This window comes from Monodelphis domestica, chromosome 6 (genome assembly GCF_027887165.1).
Source record: "Monodelphis domestica isolate mMonDom1 chromosome 6, mMonDom1.pri, whole genome shotgun sequence".
NCBI classification, from domain to species: Eukaryota; Metazoa; Chordata; class Mammalia; order Didelphimorphia; family Didelphidae; genus Monodelphis; species Monodelphis domestica.
The window spans coordinates 2,812,584-2,827,318 of NC_077232.1; the positions used below are offsets into that span (position 1 = coordinate 2,812,584).

Sequence of the window (14,735 nt, forward strand, 5' to 3'; positions counted from 1 at the left end):
TACTTGAACTGCATTTCTTGTATGCATCAAATAGGTCGATGGACACCTTTCATGAGGAGGTCAGTGTTTCTCCCAGGCACTATGTTAGGCCATCACGGTTGATCAATCAGTATTTGTTAACTGAGGATAGGTGGGGGTGAGGGATCTACCCATTTGATTCAATTAATCTGTAAACCAGGGGAAACAACTGGTCATCTCCACTGAAGAAGAAAGTTGCCTCTTTCCCCCTTCCTGAAATGACCACTTGCTTGACTATCTCAGCTGTTGACATCTTATAGGCTGGGATTTGTTTTCCTTGTAGACTTTTCCATTCGTTTCAAAGCTGTGAGAAAGTCAGGTAGCTTTAGGGCCAAGAGGGTTTCTCCATTGTAAAGCTGGTTCTACCTGCCCCATGACGGGAAGGATTGGGGAGAATCAAAGCAAGTGCTTTCCCATGAGTCTTGAAGCTGAGTTGGGGCATACTGAGGCAGCCCTCTCTACTGAAGGAAGGCAGCCTGGATGAGTAAGTAATGGCTGGCAGTTGCTGTTATCTAAATACACAGGCCAGGTCTTGATCCTTCAAAAGTAAAATATGGAAGATTTGAGAATATGAAGCTAGACTAGAAGGAGGGAGGACCTTAGGCAACATGGAATTCAGTTCTTGAATAATCAATAAGTATTTAGCTGGGGACAGTTTAGGTGGCTCAGTGGATTGAGAACCAGGTCTAGAGATGGGAGGTCCTGGGTTCAAATTTGGCCTCAGACACTTCCAGCTGTGTGACCCTAGGCAAGTCACTTAAGCCCCCATTGCCTAGCATTTGCCACTCTTCTGCCTTGGAACCAATACTCAGTACTGATTCCAAGATGGAAGGTAAGGGGCTTTTCCCCTTTAAGTTTTGAGTGCCTTGTTTTGTGCCCAAAATTCTCTTTTGCCCTTTGAGAAGTGCTTTTCCTATCGTTCCTTCCAGACTTCCTGTGAAGAACTAATCCCCTCTTAAGGTGACAACAATCCCTTTTGGACATATCTTGTTGGGTCCAAGTCTAAGCCTCAGGTTCTTTCTGGGTAAATGAGGCTCACTAGATGACCCATAAAGTTGCTCCCACAGTTAATGCATGTAGTTGGGGCCTCTGGCCTCAAGCAGAGCAAGTGTGATCCCTTTCCCAAAGAATGGCTTTCCAGTGCTAGCTCGGCCCCTAATTCTCCTCTATCCGAGCGGCCCGTTTGTTTAAGGCAAGTCCTGGTTCAGTCTTCCTGCACCAAATGATGCCTGCTTTAGGAAGACTGATGATTGTGCTGCCCGGACCCTTTCCAGGCTTGGCTTTGGCATCTGTGTTTACCTTTTATTAGCATGTGAGCCTGTGGTGGGTGGAGACTTTCATCTTGGGCTGCATCGCTTCAGCACCGAGGACAGCGCCTGCCTCATCCCAGATGCTCACTCCCCATCTCTTTCCTCCTGGCGGGCAAACTCAAAGGGCCTCCCTTCTGGCTTGCTGGGGAAGGGGCTTCCTCCTGGGTGAGAGGCCTGCTGCTGGGCTTCATGGCCCTTCCCCCCCCCCCCCGCCCTCTGGTTGGGGGCAGGACCACAAGCCACCAAACTCTTCCTGGCCAGAACTGGGACCTCAGCCTAATGAGCCCAAAGAGCTCTAAACAATGGACTTTGCCCCTTCCCATTGATTGGAGAATCTGGTTCACACTTGGTAAAAAGATAGCGGGGCATCTGTCAAGTTCATTTAGCACCTCATTATCTGTTCCTGGCTTTCTCTGACTACCTCTTTTAGTGGGAAAGGAGGAGGGGAATCAATCAGAGGCTAGCTCCCAGCCTCCCCCTCCTCAACACATGCCTCATCTCATTCCATTCCCCAGCAGCCTGGGAGAAGGTTTTACTGTATGGGTTGTCATCCTCATTTTACAGAGGAAGAAACAGAGTCTCAGAGAAGTTAGGTGATGGCCCGAGGATTATCAGTGAGCTGCAGAAGCCAAGTCTGAATGAGCGCCTTCCAGGGTCCAAGTCCAACACTGCGTCCAGTCCCAAGCTGTCCTTCACACTGTTTTCTTCTCCCCATCCTACTTCTCCTCCTCCCACGTTTATCATCGCCACCGTTCCTCAGATGTGAGAACAAGAGAGAAGAGAACCCATTTCTCCAGCTGCGTTCTGCCTCTCCCCTCCCTGGTCTTCTTGTCATTTATCCTGAGGTCACCGTGGCTTGTGAATGCGCAATGTGGCCTCTCTGCTGTCATTAGTGTTTCTGTGGTTATACCCATTAGCATTCTGGTTTCTTCTTTCTCTCTTTGTTTCCAGGGACTAAGAGGTGCTGCTGTTTCCTAGCTACTCTCCTGTCCTCCTGCTGTCATGGTTAGCTGGTCCTTCTCCCTGTGGTTCCCTTTGACAGCTGATAAGCTCTTTCCTTTCTGCTTAATGAACTCCTCTGTATGGAAGACTTACCCTGAAGAAGCTTCCCCCCTTTCCCCAGCCACCCTGCACTTGTGATGGCTCTGCGTCTCATGAGTCCAGTTTTTTCACCAAGCAGAGGTTCACTTTATTCACCAAGTCACTCTTAAGTCATGACAAGTATGCACTGACTCTCTTTGGAGAAGGGGTAGAATTTGGTCAGGTTGTGGGAAACGAACCTCTTCCTAATAATGATGCTGAGAAACAGTAGCTTCTGGTGTGGACCCAAACCCACAATACATTTCCTTCTGGAAAAGGTGTCCAATTTGGAATCAGAGATGATTCTGCCGCGTAGTACCTGTAGGACTTTGGCCAAGTCACTGAAACTCTCTACACCTTATTTTCATCATCTGGCAAATGGGGAGGCTCAGGCTAGAGAAATTCCAGAGTCCCTCTTAGCTCTCTGTCTGTGAGCCTGTGATTCATGGAAGATTGGAGTTGGAAGGAGACTTAGAGATTTAATTAAATACTCTCCTTTAACAGATGAAGAAACAGATACCTAGAGCAGTTAATGATTTTAACAACCAGCAAGCAATTCTTAAGCACCTACTGTGTGCAGAGGCCCTGAATGCTGCCTATATAAAGACAAAAAAGAATTGGTTTTTTCCCTTAACACATTTACAGTCTCTGCACGTGTCCTCTGCATACAGTTTTTCCCCAGCATCGTGGTCTTTTCCAGTGAGTCTTGTCTTCTCATTATGTGGCTAAAATACTTAAGTTTCAGCTTCAATATTTGACCTTGCATTGAATAATCTGAATTGACTTTTTAGTTGTAGAGCTACGAGCAGAAGCCAGGTAGTATCCTGGACCCAGGACACGGCTTTCACTTCTGTGCCCATTGTGTCCCTCATGTCACTGGTTTCTTTTTCCTCTTGGCTCCGGCCCATTACTTGTCTCTTCCTTCTGGATTATAGCTTGTTGCTTCATTCTGCCTCTCTGATTGTGAGCTCCTTGAGAGCAGGAACTAACACAGTGCCTGGCACATAGTAGGAGCTTAATGCTAGTTGATTGGCTGGCTGGGTCTATCAGTTGTTTTCTGACTAACCCAGAAATTCTTTATTGGATCTACCAGCCAGTAGTATATTTGCCATCTCAATCCAGTGGGGAATTGATCAGTGGTGACAGCTGCTGATTATCTCTGAGGAGAAAATAGCTGGACGCAGCCAATTTTTCCTTCTTCCAACTGGAGTATTGGGCCCTTTTCACCAACAGAGATGAGAAAATTACAGGGTGGCTACGGAAAGGAGACGTTGCAAAAAGCACTTTCCTGGGAAACTCACTTTTTCTCATTTGTCAGAATTTAACACTATGGAAATCTCGTTGTCACTGACTTAAGTCCCAATGAAAAGACGGCCCTCTTTGGGGAGCCCAGAGGGAGGATCCGGAGTGTGCCTGGCTCCTGGGGCTCGAGCTCGTCACTTCTCGCCAGCAAGAAAAGGGGGGATTTAAAAGGAGAGGGAGAAAGAGCCTTCTGGACGTACTCCTTGAGGGTGGGCTGTGTGGCTTCTCGTGGGCTGCAGTGTATCCCCAGTACCTAGCACAAGGCCCTGCGAAGAGCGCCGGCTTCATCAATGACTGTTGCATTCAGTGTCACATTTCCTTTATTTAAAAATCTTCATTCTTTGTCACTTTCTTTTCAAAGACAGGAAAACGATTTTACCGTCTTTTTGGGACATTTTTATTTAATTAATTAATTTAGAATATTTTTCCATGGTTACAAGCTTCCTGTTCATTCCCTGCCCTCCCCCCACCCCCTCCCATAGCCACACAATTCCTCTGGGTTTTACATGTGTCATTGTTTTACCATCTTTTTAACTCTGACTTTCTGGCTTAGAATCAATATGAGGAACTGGTTCCAAGGCAGAAGAGTAGTAAGGACTGGGCAATTGGGGTTAAGTGACTTGGTCAGGTGCACACAGCAAGGAAGTATCAGAGGTCAGATTTGAGCTCAGGATGTCTCAATTTCAGGTCTGAATCTCTACCCACTGATCTACCCAGGTGCCTCTTAACATTTATTTTTTTTTAATTTGGAGTTCCACATCCTCTTTCCCTCCCTCCCTTCTTCCCTTTCTCTCTGTCTCTCTCTCTCCCCCTCCCTCCCTCTCCCCCCTCCCTCCCTCTCTCTTTGTCTCTCTCTGTGTCTCTTTCTCTGTTTCTCCCTCTCTGTGTCTCTCTCTTTCTCTCTCTGTCTCTCTATCTCTCTGTCTCTCTCTTTGTCTCTCTCTCTCCCTCTCTCTGTCTGTCTCTGTCTCCCTCTCTCTCTCTCTCTCTCTCTCTCTCTCTCTCTCTCTCTGTCTCTCTCTCTCTCTATCTGTCTGTCTGTCTCTCTGTCTCTCTATCTCTGTCTCTGTCTCTGTCTCCCCCCCTCCCTTTCTCTCTCTCTCTCTCTCTCTCTCTCTCTGTCTCTCTCTCTCTCTCTCTCTCTCTCTCTCCTCTCTCTCTCTCTCTCTCTCTCTCTGTCTCTCTCTCTCTGTCCTCTCTCTCTCTCTCTCCCTCTCTGTCTCTGTGTCTCTCCCTCCCCTCCCTCCTCTCCCCATCCTTGAGAAGGATAGCAGTTCGCTGTAGGTCACGTGTGCAATTGGGCACGACATATTTCCTTCCGTAGAATTAAAACTCTTCAGACAGGGAGGCTCGGCCCTTAGGGATGAGCCCGCTGCAGAGAGCCCCACCCGGGGGAGCTTGCGGTCCATTGTGACCCCCCGTTTCTTCTTCTCTTCCACAGCTCCGGTGGCTTTGCTCCTGGTGCCAGCAAGGATGCCATCTCCGCCTTCGACTATCCGGGCCCCAAGCGCAAGCTGTACAGCGCGGTGCCCGGGAGACTGTTTGTGGTCGTGAAGCCATATCAACCTCAAGTGGACGGAGAGATCCACCTTCACCGGGGCGACAGGGTCAAAGGTCAGCGTCCCCTTCTCATGCTCTCATGGGTGGGCTCCCCAGGGAGAGCTCCAGCGGCCGTGGGGGCTGCACAGCTGGGAAGGAGGTTTTGAACCCAGGTCTGTCCTCGGCCTCCAGATGGAAGGCTCTGTTGTGCAGCCTCTAGTGGGCGCCCTGCACCCAGGAACGCCTGCGAGGACAGACCTCAGGTTTATTTTGTTCCTGGGGGACAGGCAGGCATGGAGGGGCCTCTCTGGCCTCCAGCCTCGAGGCAGTGCCAGAGTCCATTCAGCCAATAATGCAGAGAATCAGAGCCGCCTCCTGGCCAGGAATGAGGAGTGCAGCTTCAGGGGGCTCCAAACCGATCCCCCTTTTGTCCTCCGCTTCTGCGGGAAGGGCCTCCGCAGAACCTGCACTGTGTGCCCGAGCCCCAGTGGGAGCGGTTGGACTGGGGGATTTCTTCTGTGCAGGGTCCCCCCTCCCCCCCCCCATTTGTGAGTTAGCAGGTCAGAGGTCAATGGGAGGGAGATGCCAAGGTCACCGTGACCCCCGTGGTAAGGAAGAGGCATGTGAGGTAGGATTTGAACCCAGATCTTCCAATTTCAAGGCCATCGCTTCTCTCCGTTTCCCTGTGCTATGACTCTGGCCTTAGGCACAGTGAGGTCCGTGAGATTGCTCAGAGCCACAAAGCTCTAGTGGGTGAGGGGCAGGATTTGAACTTGGGTCTTCCAGTCTCCAGCTCTTGCCACCTGTCCCCGTCACGGTGCCGAAGCTACCCTTCTTGGCGCTGCTTCCCAGGCATGGACGGCCTCCAGAGGCTGCCCAGGGTGTCGGGCAGAGGCTGATCTGTCCGTCTGTGCCCTTCTGTGGGGGCCCCAGGACAGAGCCATAGAGGGCCCGGCCTGGCCCCTGCCGCCTCGCTCTGCTTCTTGAGGCGGATGCTCGTGCCGGCTGTGCCCCGATGAGGCTCTGCAAGAAGGGACCGGCCTGGAGGGCCCCGAGGAGAGGGGTGCATGGGGTGGGGGCAGCAGCGCCTCCCCAAAATGCCTCCTGAGTCTGCCCCGGTGGGCTTCGCATCTGCTGCTGGGAGCCAGCTATGGGGCCAGATCACTTTGAGGCACAGAATCGCCCTCCCCCTCCCCCCGCGGGGGTCACCAGTCAGTCCTCCTGGAGAGGCGCAGGCCGTGTCTACACTGCCCTCATCCTGGCTTGCCCTTCGTGGCCCCCCACAGCCATTCCCCTCCCTAGCAGCACCGCCGCAGCGCTCAGCACACTCTGCGCTTTCTATTTCTGTTCTCCATTATCTCCACAGATAAAGGGAGGCACAGCTGTCAGGGCATCCCCTCCTCCTCTCCCCAGGGCTCGGGTGCGAGCAGTGCTTTTCTCGTTCAGAAGCAGCCGCTTCCCCTGCTGGGAGATGGTCCCTCCTGCCAGTGTCCGAGCCCGGAAGGAGGGGGTCCATGACAGGAAGGTGCCGCTGCCAGCCCCGCCTTTCCAGTTCCCCCCTTAGAGAGCATCCCGGCCCCTCCCTGTCCCTTCCACCTCCTCTGCGCTGGGTCCCCTGATGTGCCCCCATCAGCCAGCATCTGTCCTTCAGCCCAGCCTAACCTGGGTCTGGGAGCACCTGATCTTTGTTTCTGGACAGACCTGCAATCTTTGTCAGCAGGGCTGGGAACGGCAGTCTCAATGAACGGAGCCCCGGGCCTAGGCTCTGGAGCCTTGAATGGTGCACAGATTGCTGGGAAGTCAGAGGCCCTGTATGTCCGCACATACACGCACAGGCCGGCGCCCGTTCACTGAGCAGAAACAAGGCCGCACTTGCTCTGGGCTGCCCACGGCATGCCGGACGTTCTTCCGTGTCCTTTTCATGACTCCTAATACCAGGAAAGGCCTCGCGTGCGTGGAATCTTCCCTCTAAACCCTGCGCCTGCGCACAAGCCTGGGGGCTGATGGCTGACTGCCAGTGAATGGCCTAGAGAAGTCATGGGGCAGGTTCTCTTCCTCCTTCCCGTTAATGTCAGCAGAGCTTGGCCTCCGTCTCCCCATCCCCTCCCCTTTCTCTCATCTCATCCGCGCCGTGGCTTCTTGGATCGCCTCTGTAGAGATGACACCAATATGACTCTCTTGACTCTCCACATCCCAATACTTCCTGGATCTCACCTGGGTAGCCCTCCAGCATCTCACCCTCCACAGATCCCGAATTAAACCTCTCTTACCCCACCAACCTGGTCTTCTTCATAAACTCCTCATTTCTTTGGAAGGGATGACCATCCTTCTTCCAGGAGAGAGACAGACTCACAGACACACAGACACAGACAATATGTGCGCCAGAAAGAATCTATCCTAATCCAGAAAGGTTGTGACTTGCTTTGTCACATAACTAGTAAAGTGCTTGGAACAAAGATTCGCATTCAGCTCTTTCTGACTCCAAGTCATGTGATCCATCCCATCCACAGCCCTGACTCCCCTTGGACTCTTGAAAAGTCCTTCCACCTTACCTCTGCTTTATTGGCGAGCCAGGCTGATTCTGCCTCTGTGATGCTGCTCACAGGGGTTCCCTTCTCTCCGCTCATGGGACTCCCTCTCATGACTTGTTGCCTAGTCCAAAACAGTTGCCCCTTATGTGTTCTGTCTACCTCCAGTCTCTTCTCTTTCCCCTTCCTCTTTCACAGTTACCAAAGTTAGCTTATATAGAAAAATGACCATATCATTTCTCCCACCCACACTTGGGAACTGTCACTGCCTCCCTGTTTCCTCTAAGATAAATATAAGCTACCTAGACCAGATATGAAAGCCTTCCGCACTCTGGCCCACCTTCCCTTTCCTACTTTCTTCACTTGGCATTTGACAAGTCTATCATACTGGACGACTGGAGTCCCCAGCCATTCTCCTCCTGCAGTCTCTTGACTAGAGAAATGATCCTTAAACTTGCTGTGCTCCAGGCTAGCTCTGCTCCTTACTATTGGCATGACCATGAGCAAACCACTCCGTGTCTCAGTGTCCTCCTCTGTCAAATGGCATTTGTACCCTCTGGTTCATGAAGTGACTGTAAATTTGTGGAGAAGCAATGTATGAACTCGCCCTGCCGGCAAACTAGCCCACCATCTTTTATGAAGGGGACCGTGGGGAGTAGAGACCCTAAGCCCGAGGGGCATGAAGCCTCTGCCTACCTAGCCCAGATGTCGTTGTCTCAAGTGCCAGGGACGGTGTGAGATCTCCCCAACATTCCTGGCGACCGGACAGCTCCTCAGTCACCCACTGACTCACCCCTCCCTTCCCAGTCTTGGATTGGGGGTGGGAAATGAGTTCGAGGAAGTCCCCCCGTGGGTCTCTGCCCTCTAGGATCTTACAGTCTAGCAAAGTAGCCTCACACTTGTCTATGTCCATTGACTGTGATGATGAAGTAGGTAAGAAGCATCCCAGCCCATGACCCCAACATGGCGGGCTTGTCATGAGGATCCCAGGAGGTGCTGCTAGTCAGGGGCTTCGCCCCCTTTACAGCACCGGATGAGTGGGCTCTCCCCAGGAGGACAACATCGGCCAGAGTGACTACTGAAGGACTAGCAAACTCGTGTGCGCTCGCTTGACAAAGAGCGCCGCGACAACTCAGCAAAGGGCTGTCCGTGTCCCCCTTTTGCAACATCAGCCAGACAGAGGTTATGTTTTTGCTGAGGGTCCCCCAGCTAGGAAGTCTCAGAGGCTCCATTTGAACTCGGGTCTTCTTGCCTGCACCCCAGCACTGATGGGTTCTGAGCAGCCCCTCGTGGGAGACTAATTTGGTCAGAATTAGAGAGAAAATTATAATTGGGTCAGGGACGAATTGGGTCACCTCATTAGGGAGAGAACCAAGCAGAGCCCAGCGGAGGCTCATCCTCCGCACGGGAAGACTTCCGTGAACTGATCCAAAATGGAGGAAACAGAACCACATAAAGCTGATTTCGGCTACTGAGCTAGGAAGGAGACCGAACACAGCCAAAGGGTAGCGGCCGAGCGTGGCCCCAGAAAAGAAGCGTCCCAGCCAAGGGCACTTGCCCGGAGCCTGGAATTGCCTGTGAGGAAGAGACCAAAGCGAAGCGGGAATGCCAGCCTTGCTCAGATAGCCTGCGCTGGAGGCCTGGACTCTGCCGCTGAGACCTAGAGCAAACCATTGCTCCTTCCTGAGCCTCAGTTTCCCCACCTGCCAAAGGAAGTCCCCGCCCGCTCGTAGTCTGGGATGCCAGGGGATTCCCCAGACGGGAGAAGGGAAATGCTCCGTCCCACGGCCTCCAGCTCACGCTCAGGGAAGTCGTGGCAAAGTCCCAAACGACCTGCAGACGAGCGCAGAGGCAGATCGCCGATGGGCCGACCGTGTCCGGAACGGATGTTTCTCCGGCCCCTGCCTGGACTTGGCCGTTGGGCTGACAAAGCTGGCTGGCGGGGGCTGAATGCCGAGTCCACCTTCAGAGGCTCCAGGGGTCAGCGGGAAGCCAGGAGGGCCAGCACGGCCAGCGCTCTAAGCAGGAGAGGCAGCCAAGAGGGACGCTTCGAAACCCCTTCAAAGGATCAGCTGGGAAAGAGGGCTTCCGCAAAGGAGGGACGCCTCCTGGGAGCCCGCCTTCGTGCTCCCCCTGCAGCCACACTGTCACTCATCTCATTAATGGCCTTGCCCCGTCCCTCCCTCCCTGCCTGGCCCAGGTTCCTCGTTAGACCGGGAGGAGCCAGAGACACGTTGGCAGCTTCCCAGCTCGGGTCCTCCCAGAGAAAGGTGAGCCTTTTGGCCCCAAAGGGTAGGCCCTGACAGCTGGCTAAGAGCAGCTGGTGCGAAGGCGGGGGCGACAGGGCTGCGTTCGGTGGCCGGGGCCAAGGTGGGGTACCGGGAATGGGGCGGCTTCCTCAGAGGGCTCCTCCCAGAAGAGGAACCATTAGGCTCGTTCCTGACAGAACCGGAGGAGGCACTTGGATGGCTTAGGGGGCCTCGGCGAGTCCTAAAAGATTGCTTTCTGAGAGGAGAGAGAGGAGGACTGTATTGAACCATGTATCAGCTTCTCAGGAAATAATTCAGGGGAGCTGGGAAGCCTGGTGGGTAGAGTGCCAGGCCTAGAGAGGGTGGGTCCTGGGTTCAGATCTGGCCTCAGACACTTCCTAGATGAATAGTCACTCACACCCATTGCCTCTGCCTTGGACCTGAGACTCGGTACTGCAGCGAAGGCAGAAGGGGAGGGTTTTTGAACCAAGAAAAAGAAAAGGTTTGTGGATGCCTTTTATTGGTGCCTCCTGGTCATTTCTGGGCCTATGTGGCTCTCACCCACCAGGCTGCCAGTCATCTGCTTCTTTGGAATACAGAAAGCAGGTTAGAATGACCGTCTTTGAGAGTGTAGTGGCCATCCTGCCCCTCTAGACGCTGTGAGAGCAGGGAATCCTGATTCCCTCTGCAGTTCCGGAGTGGGCATGGCTTGGATGCCTGCGTACAATCCAAAGGTGTTCTGTGCTCCTTCCTTTCGCTCTCCCTGGAGATCCCCAGCCTGCCTTTCTGCCTCTGTTTCCTGCTCCCTCCTGTAGTTGTTCCTGCCTTTTCAGCCGCCCAGCAGTGCTAGGGTTAGTTTTAAATTGGTAAACACAGATTAAGCAGCTTTAGGAGGGGGATTAAGAGGCAGCAGGCAGCTCAGAGGAGACTAGGAAAGCTGCATAAATTGGAGATTAAAGCCAAAGAGAAAGGGGTCTTGGAGGCAGAAGTAAAGGAGGATCTGATGCTAAACCATGATGATATAAACCGCCATATCCAAACATCAGGGGAAGACGTGGTCCATCAATTCACCCATCGGTGGGCATTCAGGAAGCCCTCGCTAGCTTCTACTGAAGGACCAGCTCCTGGGGCTATTGGAGCATCCAGAGGGGCTGAGTAGGAGCAGGGAGAAGAGGACACATCCCGTGGAAGGAAAGACTGCCGGGCTGGGGCGGGTGACCAAGTTTGGTTCCCTAATTCTGGTGCGATGTCTATAAGGAAGGCTCGCATCCCATTGGAGCTGCCTCCAAGGGGTTCAGATTGACCCAGCAGGAAGGTGGTACTGTGGAATGAGGGTACCGCATTTGTTTTCAGAGGACCCGGCTTCAAAGCTTTCCTCTGCCATTTACTACCTGTGTGACCTCCTGGAACTCCAAGTAGTGGCTGGGCTAGATTGAGTGCAGGGTCCCTTCCAGCTCAAAATACGCGATGCTCTGAGGCTGTGGGAGGGAGTGACCCCAACTGGAAGCCATCAAACCCCTGACCTTCCAACTTTGAATCAGCACTGTGTGTTAGTTCCAAGGCAGAAGAGTGGCAAGGTCAAGGCAATGAGGATTAAATGACTTGCCCAGGGTCACACACTTAGGAAGTGTCTGAATCTAAATTTGAACCCAGGACCTCCTGTCTCCAGATCTAATTTTCAATCTATTAAGCCACCTACCTGCCCCCTGGACTTGAGACCCCTTTCAAATCTGAGGTTCTAGGACAGTGATGGTGAACCTTTTATAGACCATGTACCTTGCCCCATATTTGCCCCCCAGACCAAGTGTCACATGAACCCCTCCACAGAGGAGGGAGAAAGCACTCCTGGGTAGATTGGCAGGTAATGTGAAAAAATATCATCATATATGGTGGAGAGAGAGAAGGGAGCAACTCCAAATCCCTCTGCCTTTCTAGTGCCAAACTCTAGCGGAGAACAATGTGTGTGCCCTCTTTGGCACCCAGGCCATAGGTTCACCATCACTGTTCTAGAACTAGACTCTGCCTTGTTAGGTTTGAATGTAAGCTCCATATGGACAGGAACAGTCTCCCTCCATATCTGTGCTCCCAGGGCTTAGACTTTGGGTCTGGCATAACATAAATACTTAACAAAAGTTTTTTTTTTAACTTTTCATTCAAGTCAGTTCAGCAGATGTTTCTGAAGCACCTCTTATGTGCCAGCTTCTATGCTAGATGCTGGAAACTTAAAGAAAGGCAATACTGAACCTTTGCTTTCAAGGAGCTTCTCATCTAATGAGGGAGGGGCATGTTCTGCAAATGACTACATAGAAACAAAATAAATAACTAGCATAAATTAGAAATAATCACACACAATCTTTTGGAACACTTCATAAGGGCAGCTGGGTGGTTCAGTGGATAAAGAACCAGTCCTGGAGACAGGAGATCCTGGGTTCAAAACCTGTCTTCAGATACTTTCTAGCTGTGTGACCCTGGGCAAGTCCCTTAACCCCCCATTGCCAAGCCCTTACCACTCTTCTGCCTTGGAATGAATACTTAGTATTATGGCTAAGACAGACAGTAATGGTTTAAAAAAAAGAAAAGAAGGAAGAAAGGCATCAAAATACTTTATTGGCCTAGAAACCCATCAAGGTACACTGACAAGCACTGGTGAATTGAGGAGCCCTATTAGATTTGCAGCCAGGAACGTGGTGCTTCAGAGTCTGGCCAGAAACCCCTTGGGCAATTCCTGAGTCTGTCTGTCCTTGCTGACACAGCAGCAGGTGATCAGCTGCCTGAAAAAGCAAAGGTGACACTTCTCAGCACTCCGAGTCACCGAGGAACAGGACACACAGGAAAGGGAAATTGTCACCTTACAGGCAATTCTGCAGGACACTTTGCTCCCCAAGCTGATTTCTGATCTCACCTGGAGTTCCATCTCATCCCTTTTTGTGAGTGAATGAGTCATTCTCATGGCATCCACAGGAGCCAGTAGCCCTCTCTGACTGTTCCAGGTGCTGTGTGCCCATCTGTGGGGCTGTTCATCGATCAGGGTTGGGACAATTGAAGCCTGTGCTTGTCACCCATAACTCTCAGTGTGGTGTCGGTCGTCATCTGTGTTCACTAAATATGTGGGAATTGAGGGGTGCTCAAGTCATGGAGGTTGTAGAGATGGTGAAACCAAGTGAAGACAGGAGGAAAATTAGGCCCTTCCAAAGGACAAAGGAATTTAAGCAAAGTCACATCACTCTCACCTTAGCTGATTTGGCCCTTGATCATCAGGCCATGAGTATTTCCATAAGCTGGGAAAATTACTGAGGGCAGAGTAGGGAGATATAGATGTTAACTCCTATTGAGGACCTAAGTTCGAGGCCCAGTACTGAGGATTTGAGCATCATGAGGTAGGAGACAAAAATCTTCAGCTGCATTAAGAAAAAAAGAGAATTTAGCATGAAGTAATGATAATTCCATTATACGTTGCCCTCTTCGTACCACGTTGGTGGTAACTGTGAGCAGTGTTCATCCCTGGGTGCCATATTTTAAGAAGGATAACTGTAGAAAGAGTGAAGCAAGAAAGCAGAGAGAGGATAAGGTAAGATATCCAACCTGAGCACTAAGTAATTTACTCCTGGCCCCTCTAAGCAGGGAGAATTAGTTTCAGTTGGCCTCAGCAAATCCGAGGAACTGGGCAGTTTCTCAAGAGGATGGGTCTTTCCTGAGGCCAGTCTCTTCAGAGAAAATCCAGCAGTTAAGAGGCAGCTTTTTCACTCACCATGTGTCAGTCCAGCAGCCTCAACTCAAAAGCATGAAGAATTTTAATTCTCACAGGAAGTAGTAGCTCCTTTTAAAGACATTTCTCTTGTGTCACTTCCTGTGCCTTCCCCTAATGCTACATCTACCATTTACAGCTGACACTCTGCTCTAGGATTGCCCAGAAGGCAGTTGATTCTGATTCGTTACCCACTTCTTTCATATTGGCCAATCTGCAAGGTGTGAGGCAATGCCTCAGGGTTGTTTTAATTTGCATTTCTTATCTAGAGAGATTTAGATTTAGTTATTCTTTTTTTTAAATGTTATTTAATTAGATGGTCTAGAATATTATTCCATAGTTACAAGACTCATGTTCTTTCCCTCCCCTTTCCCCACCCACCTCCTATATATGATGTGCAATGCCACTGGGTTTAACATGTGTCATTGATCAAGATTTATTTCCATATTATTAATATTTGCACTAGCGTGATCATTTAGAGTTTACTTCCCCAGTCATATCCCCATTGACCCATGTGATCAAGCAGTTGTTTTTCTTCTGTGTTTCTTTTCCCACCATTCTTCCTCTGGATGTGGAGAGCATTCATCCTCATAAGTTCTGGATCATTGCGTTGCTGCTGGTAGAGAAGTCTGTTACATTTGATTGTGCCACAGTGTATCTGTCTCTGTGTACAATGTTCTCCTGGTTCTGCTCCTCTCACTCTGCATCACTTCCTGGAGGTTGTTCGAGTCCCCATGGAACTCCTCCACTTTATTATTCCTTTGAGCACAATAGTATTCCATCCCCAACATATACCACAATTTGTTCAGCCATTTCCCAACTGAAGGACATTCCTTCATTTTCCAATTTTTGGCCACCACAAAGAGTGCAGCTATGAATATTCTTGTACAAGTCTTTTTCCTTATTATCTCTTTAGGGTACAAACTCAGCAGTGATATGGTTGGATCTAAGGGCAGACAGTCTT

At 51.0% G+C, this 14,735-nt stretch overlaps 1 protein-coding gene across 10 annotated transcripts in view; it reads left to right on the plus strand.

The window, feature by feature from the left end:
- SHANK2 (SH3 and multiple ankyrin repeat domains 2) overlaps nucleotides 1-14,735 on the plus strand; it is a 433,543-nt gene that overhangs the window by 92,053 nt on the left and 326,755 nt on the right. For all 10 annotated transcript variants that reach the window (XM_056801156.1, XM_056801157.1, XM_056801152.1 and 7 more), the window contains exon 3: nucleotides 5,152-5,324. In XM_056801156.1, coding sequence (XP_056657134.1) covers nucleotides 5,152-5,324 — 173 coding nt within the window. The remainder of the gene's footprint in view (nucleotides 1-5,151; nucleotides 5,325-14,735) is intronic.